The sequence below is a fragment of the Salvelinus alpinus genome, chromosome 24, assembly GCF_045679555.1.
Source record: "Salvelinus alpinus chromosome 24, SLU_Salpinus.1, whole genome shotgun sequence".
NCBI classification, from domain to species: domain Eukaryota; kingdom Metazoa; phylum Chordata; class Actinopteri; order Salmoniformes; family Salmonidae; genus Salvelinus; species Salvelinus alpinus.
The window spans coordinates 18,426,434-18,434,176 of NC_092109.1; the positions used below are offsets into that span (position 1 = coordinate 18,426,434).

The 7,743-nt window shown below is 40.4% G+C and overlaps 1 protein-coding gene across 1 annotated transcript; it reads right to left on the bottom strand.

Annotated features, from left to right (window-relative positions):
• Nucleotides 1-4,412: 4,412 nt before the first annotated feature.
• pmchl (pro-melanin-concentrating hormone, like) lies at nt 4,413-5,053 on the bottom strand. The gene has a single exon (XM_071363124.1). It carries the CDS (start codon nt 4,967-4,969, stop codon nt 4,577-4,579), a length of 393 nt encoding a protein of 130 aa, XP_071219225.1. The 5' UTR covers nt 4,970-5,053; the 3' UTR covers nt 4,413-4,576.
• Nucleotides 5,054-7,743: the final 2,690 nt, after the last annotated feature.

The following is a 7,743-nucleotide window of genomic DNA, read 5'->3' on the forward strand; positions in this document are numbered from 1 at the left end:
ATGAATTGCAAATTATAACATATCATATGAATTGCAATTTGTAAGTGATCATACTAAATGGATGATGGACATGCACAAATTAATACATAACATACAAAACGTAACAAATCATACTAAATGGTGGGAGATAGATTTATAGAATGCAAATATCTAGCAACCCAAAGGTTGCTTGTTTCTTATCTCATCACGGACAACTTTAGCATTTTAGCAAATGTTAGTCAATTAGCAGACACTCTTATCCAGAGCGACTTAGAGTGCATTCATCTTAATTTGATTTCATATATCACAATCATAGTAAGTACATTTCTCCTAAATGGCTATCAGCATATTCATGGGTGCTGTGGGATTATTTAAAGCCCTATTCACGCAGGACTAGTATAGAACGTTTGTTATGTAATTATTACCCCAACATGTCCGTTTTTACAGTGGATGATTTTGACGGGATTAGTTCTACCAAACTGCCCATGTAATAATTATTTTCCTCATTCAGAATTGACAGAAGCCTGGATCCTCTTCTAGGCATGAAGATATTTCAAATGTCTTGGGATAACCTAATGGCCTTTAGTACTGTTTATATTTCTACAATTTAGCTATTTATAGTTGTTGAGCTCATACATTTTCCTTTATACAGGTCCCCCTTGAGAATTGAACCCCCAACAGTGGCGTAGCAAGTGCCATGCTCTACCAACTGAGCCACACTGGACCTGTGAAAGTCAAAATAATAACGCACATTAATAAGAACCATGAACTGTAACCTATGCCGACGTTTCAGTAACTGACTTATTTGGCCATTTATCAATTCATTGGCATAACATCGTCCACTTCATCTTTTAAAAGAGAAGTATGGTACTAGGAAGATGGAACTTTCATCTGTAGGCTATGTGCATAGCACTTTAATTTAACCATCAATGTGTTCCCATGTTCTTACCCAAACTGGGTGCAGCACCGGTTAAACTCTGTAATATCCCTGACAACACAAGGTTTTGTATTTGTATTTATTATGGATCCCCATTAGCTGCTACCAAGGCAGCAGCTACTCTTCCTGGGGTCCGGGCAAATTAAGGCAATTTTAAAAACATTACAAAACATTCATTACAGAATTCACAACACACTAAGTGTGTGCCCTCAGGCCCATACTCAACCACCACATATCTACAACACAAAATCCATGTGTACGCGTGTGTATAGTGCATATGTGGTCATGTGTGTGTATGCATGTGTCTGTGCCTATGTTTGTGTTGCTTAACAGTACCCTCTGTTCCATAAGGTGTATTTTTATGTTTTTTAAATCTGATTCTACTGCTTCAATCAGTTACTTGATGTGGAATAGAGTTCTATGTAGTACTGTGCGCCTCCCATAGTCTGTTCTGGACTTGGGGACTGTGAAGAGACCTCTGGTGGCATGTCTTGTAGGGTAAGCATGGGTGTCTGAGCTGTGTGCTAATAGTTTAAACAGACAGTTCAGTGCTTTCAACATGTCAATACCTCTCACAAATACAAGTAGTGGTGAAGTCAATCTCTCCTCTACTTTGAGCCAGGAGAGATTGACATGCATATTATTAATGTTTGCTCTGTGTGTACAGAGAGCCGTGCTTCCCTGTTCTGAGCCAATCGCAATTTTCCTAAGTCCCTCTGTGGCACGTGACCACACGACTGAACAGTAGTCCAGGTGCGACAAAACTAGAGCCTGTAGGACCTGCCTTGTTGATAGTGCTGTTAAGAAGGCAGAGCAGCGCTTTATTATGGACAGACTTCTCCACAGCATGGCTACTGCTGTATCAATATGTTTTGACCATGACAGTTTACAATCTAGGGTTACTCCAAGCAGTTTAGTCCCCACAACTTGCTAAATTTCCATATGATTTCTTTCAAGATTTAGTTGAGGTTTAGGGTTTAGTGAATGATTTGTCCCAAATACAGTCGTGGAAATACTACACAGGGACACTCAGAGTACATTTTAAATGAATCCTTGTTTATTTTCAGCGTGTTGGAGAGGTTCCAACAAACTTGATGCACCACATCTGTCAGGACATCTCTCGGGGCACTCCCATTAGTTCTCGTATGTACTGCAGACAAGTAATATTTGCATGATTTAGCTTATTCATCATTCATAATTAATTAACATTTGCTTCATTCATGTGACCGACTAATACTGGTTCATGCATGTGGCAGACCAATACCTCATGAGGCTTCTTCTCTCCAAGCTGAGACCTTGAAACTGAGATATCGTTCTCAAAACAAGGGTCTGGGCGTTGCAGATACTACAGTGAGGATTTGTCCCAGGCGTTCAATCAGTCACTTGCTTGAACACAGAAATTGGTTTATAGAAAAGCACAAACAGAAGACAGAAATTGGTTGTTTAGAAATTTGCAGTACGTTTGCCAATCAGTTGTGCTGCCAGAGTTATTTGCCATTCCTTTTGCCTCATCACTGTCAACCATACAATTTTTCAATTCCTTATCAATCCACTGGGATTTAACAATTTTTACAGTCATTTTCTTAATGGGTGCATGCTTATTAGTAACTGGGATAGCGTAACGTCTGTTTGCTCCTCATTACACACCACGGACCAAAACATATTCTTTATATCAACAACATGGGAATCACTACAAAACTTATTGTATGACCTCTTATACACTATATTAGGCCCAGCATTTGGAACTTTGGTTTCCCTAGATATGGCTACTATATTGTGATCACTACATCCAATGGATGATCCTCTTAACGTTAGTCACCTTGCTAACATTAGCTTTAGCCACCTAGTTAATGTTGCCAACAACAAATTGCAAATTCATAACATATCATACAAATTAATTAAAGATACCATACGAAACGTAACATATCATACTAAACGGAGAGAGATAGATTTACATTTACTATGTTATGTCTACCCTTGAGTCCAGGTTGAATCATCTGGCATCATTATGATGTTTACAATCATTTGATACCTCCCTTTCAAGGTCATTAGAAAGAACACATTCACAACACACTCCAGGTGGGCCAGCAGAAATGGCATCAATTAAACCTAACAAATATAAATTATAGTAACCTGTGTTCTTTTGAATAATCAATGCTACAAAGGACTTTAATTAGCCGGCTGCTCAGACTACCTCCGTACAAATCTTCAGACCTTCGTTTGCATCTGCGTTTGACAGAGTGGCTACATCAAAACATTGCAGATACAATAAGCCCATTCCAACGTCTCAAGGCATTTAATTAATGCACATAAAATAACAAGAAGGTTAATGCATCTCTTAATTGAACTATAAACCATAAAAGTCCTTCTCAATTGAAGTGTGCCTCAGAATGGCTGCTATTCAGGAGTTTTCTCAACCTTACTGCAGGACTTAATGGAAATCATAAGCCTAATACTTTGAAAGATTAAAGACGTCTGCTTAAGGTAGGTTTATATCGTGAATAATGAGACACTCAACCATTAGACATGTTAGTAATGTAAACATGGGGACTAGCATGTCTACCATGAGAGCATGTCAAACTTTCAGATAAAGTCTGATATAATGTTCCAAAATGTAAAGCTTTGTTGGAGAAACCTCAGTCATCAGTTCATTGACTTTAATTTTATCTTTTTTTTTTACATGCTGCTCCCTCAGTAATTAGTAATATAATACTAACAAGGAACAATCTAGTTATACAATGTAGTCAAAGGAAAGCAGTAGTGTATGGGCTATAGGAAGAAAGATGCAAAAGTGGAAAGATGAAAATGGTAGAGGACACAGTGTACAGTGGAAAAACAGGACAAAGTGTGTTGAAAACCAACAAGATTAACCATATTAACATTGATGTCTTCTCTCAAGAAACTGATAAATATTTTTTTGTATTTTAACTTATCACATAACCAGTGATTAAAGGCCATCTTTGAGCAATCATCACCAACCCAAATAATTGCTTCTTTAAGCAAACTCATTACCATGTTAATTCTCAGCTCACCCCAACAACTTTTGAGACATGCAGTCATGTCCACTTCCAAAAGAGGGAATGATTATCAATGGTTTCCACAATCAAAGAGCAATAAATACACTTTCCTTTTTTATCTGAAAGCTGGACAGAATCCACTCAGAAGCTGGACAAACAGAATAGGAGTTCAGCTTATTAATGTTGATATCATACAGGTTGGTTAGAAACGCCACATTATTTCCTGAATGATGCAAGTCTCTTGTGTAGTTTATAGGCTTACTTCCCACTTACTTCCCACTCCAGAGTGATGTAAACGTTACAGACCAAATAACAAAAGGCTGTTGTAAATGTTATACTGTGGGTAATTCCAGAATGGTAATATTTTAAAAGCCTCATAGGACAAGTCCTTTTGTGTTTCATTGGCTGTCACAACCTTATTACAGCTGATAAAGGCAGCTAAAAAATAACATGCAGTCAAACATACACAAGACGTCAAATTCAGTGTTCTGTCTTTTTAATGACTGATATCAATTTGTCTAAATACAATAATACATACTCGAAAGATCATATCATACAACTCAAGATGAGGCAGGACAAGATGCAGCATAGTAGATCTGGCTGGCAGATGAATGACGAGATGGGACGAGCTCATTGGTCACATCTACACTTCCCAGCAAGGCCGGTACACCCTTCCCACCATGCACCTCATGGTGTCCCTCCTGACAATGGAGATGCTGGGGCTCAGGTCCTGGTCGGCCTCTCTGCGGTCCAGGGTTCTGTCAAGCCCTGCAGCTGCAGCTTTCAGGTTGTAGAGAGGAAGTCCTCTGTTCAGGTTCTTCCACAGGCCTGAGTCTGCCAACACGATGATCTTGGAGCTCCCGCTTCTGACTGAATCAGGGTTTTTTTCGGCCACCTCTTCGTTCAGTAGGGAGTCTAGAGTATCTTGCTCCAAGGCTGTGTCCTCCATCTTACCCATGGGGATCGCCATGGACGGTGTGTAGCACTCCAAGAAAAGTGCCAAGGCAAAGATGACGGAGACGACCGAGTCTCTCATCTTGGAGAATGAGGATCTTCGTAGAGGTTGATGTTGCAGGGTGACGTGATCTCAAGCTCGTTCAGGTTGTTCTGACTCTGAGATGTCTGTCTTCCTCTTTTATACCGTTTGGACCTCCAGGATTAGCCACGTTGAAAAAAAATGAATCCCTGCTGTTCTTCTTGTTGTGTTTCAGGATATTAAACAACAGTATGAAGACATGGTTGATGAGATCCTTAACAGTGCTGAAGTGTTTTGTCTGGTGGAGAGTTAATTAAGCTTCTCTGTGGCTGGACTTTCTAAAGTCTGTGAGAATGAAACAGTGGGAAGACGTAATTCCAAAAACCTTGCCCTTTAAAAGAACTAGAGTGGATTACCCACCCGTTGACTACCTTGTGGTTAAGGCCTCTTAATGATACGTACTCCCCTCTCATGGATGCCTTATAATAATGTCCAATAAGGGATTTCAGGTGGGATTACAGTTGAAAAGTAAACAAATAATCATTGAAGAGCTTAGTGTGCATGTGACACCGGGAAAACCAGCAGGGTTCTTTGTAGACGTATTGAGAGGAAATTCACAATTTCACTGATGTAAGGCTTTGGAGAAGATAGGAAACATCACTTAATTCAGAGCATATCCGCTACATCTGCTACCTGTGCTTTCAGACATTTTTGCTAAATGTATTAAAATGAAAAAACATAAATACCTTAGTATTAGTACCTTAGTATTCAGACCCCTTGCTATGAGACTCGAAATTGAGCTCAGGTGCATCCTGTTTCCATTGATCATCCTTGAGATGTTTCTACAACTTGATTGGAGTCCACCTGTGGTAAATTCAATTGATTGGACATGATTTGGAAAAGCACACCTGCCTACATAAGGTTCCACAGTTGACAGTGCATGTCAGAGCAAAAACCAAGCCATGAGGTCGAAGGAATTGTCCGTAGAGCGCCGAGACAGGATTGTGTCGAGGGACAGATCTGGAGAAGAATACCAAAAAATATCTGCAGCGTTGAAGGTCTCCAAAAACACAGTGACCTCCATCATTCCTAAATGGAAGAAGTTTGGAACCACCAAGACTCTTCCTAGAGCTGGCCGCCCGGCCAAACTGAGCAGTCAGGGGAGAAGGGCCTTGGTCAGGGAGGTGACCAAGAACCCAATGGTCACTCTGACAGAGCTATAGAGTTCCTCTGTGGAGATGGGAGAACCTTCCAGAAGGACAACCATCTCTGCAGCACTCCACTAATCAGGCCTTTATGGTAGAGTGGCCAGACAGAAGCCACTCCTCAGTAAAAGGCACATGACAGCCCACTTGGAGTTTGCCAAAAGGCACCTAAAGGACTCTCAGACCACGAGAAACAAGATTCTCTGGTCTGATGGAACTGAGATTGAACTCTTTGGCCTGAATGCCAAGCGTCACGTCTGGAGGAAACCTGGCACCATCCCTACAGGGAAGCATGGTGGTGGCAGCATCAAGCTGTGGGGATGTTTTTCAGCGGCAGGATCAAGGCAAAGATGAATGGAGCAAAGTACAGAGAGATCCTTGATGAAAATATGCTCCAGAGCGCTCAGGACCTCAGAATGGGGCAAAGGTTCACCTTCCAACAGGACAACAACCCTAAGCACACAGCCAAGACAACACAGGAGTGGCTTCAGGACAAGTCTCTGAATGTCCTTGAGTGACCAGCCAGAGCCCGGACTTGAACCCGATCAAACATCTCTGGAGAGACCTGAAAATAGCTGTCCAACCTGACAGCTTGAGAGGATCTGCAGAGAAGAATGGGAGAAACTCCCCAAATACAGGTGTGCCAAGCCTGTAGTGTCATGCCCAAGAAGACACGATGCTGTAATCGCTGCCAAAGGTGCTTCAAGTAAAGGGTCTAAATACTTATGTAAATGTGATTTTGCAAAAATGGCTAAAAACCTGTTTTGCTTTGTCATTATGAGTAATTGTGTGTAGATTAATGAGGGGGAAAAAATAATGTAATATATTTTAGAATAAGGCTCTATCCTCACAAAATGTGGAAAAAGTCAAGAGGTCAGAATACTTTCTGAAGGCAATATACCTCCTGTAAGAAACCTATGATCTGTGAAACACACATGACACAGACAACATCTTGGTGTCTAAATCTAAAGCACCACTCTGGAAATGTTACATGTTTGAAGAGTATATTGTTACAAACAATATGCCTAAAAATAAATGAATGTGAAAGTGTATATTTGAGAGCACACTGTAAGGAGTATTAAGAAACCAAGATGTTGCCTGTATCATGTATGATTCACAGATCATAGGGTCTTTTGAGGCATGCATAGGTCTAAAAAGGGCCTAAAATTGCCAATTAACATGATTTTCTTGAAAATGGTTTGTGATACAAATGTAAAACCACCTTCCTCCCAATAAAGTTCCTATGTGATAATTGCCAACAATCTGAGATAACAAAAATATTTTCCGCTGGCATGGAGTAGCCCTAAAGGCTTATTTGCTTACTTACTGGTACATGCATATTTATAACCTTACCTAATTAGGAATAGCAGACAGGGAGTTAAAGGTCACTGCTCACAGAGCCCTCGGTGTGACGTTGTCGTGTTCAAAGTCAGCATGGCAAGAGACATGCACAAAAAAGGAGATGTTGGCTGGTGGACCGTCAATGTTTCGCTTGCCTTGATGAGCTTTGGTGATTCATAGTGATGACCTCAGGTCAAATAATGTCTCTGCGCAATAACTTTTAAAATATGCAACACTCTTCTAAAGAAGTGTGTCTTTTTGGGGAGCAATTATTATTGTTCTATAAAT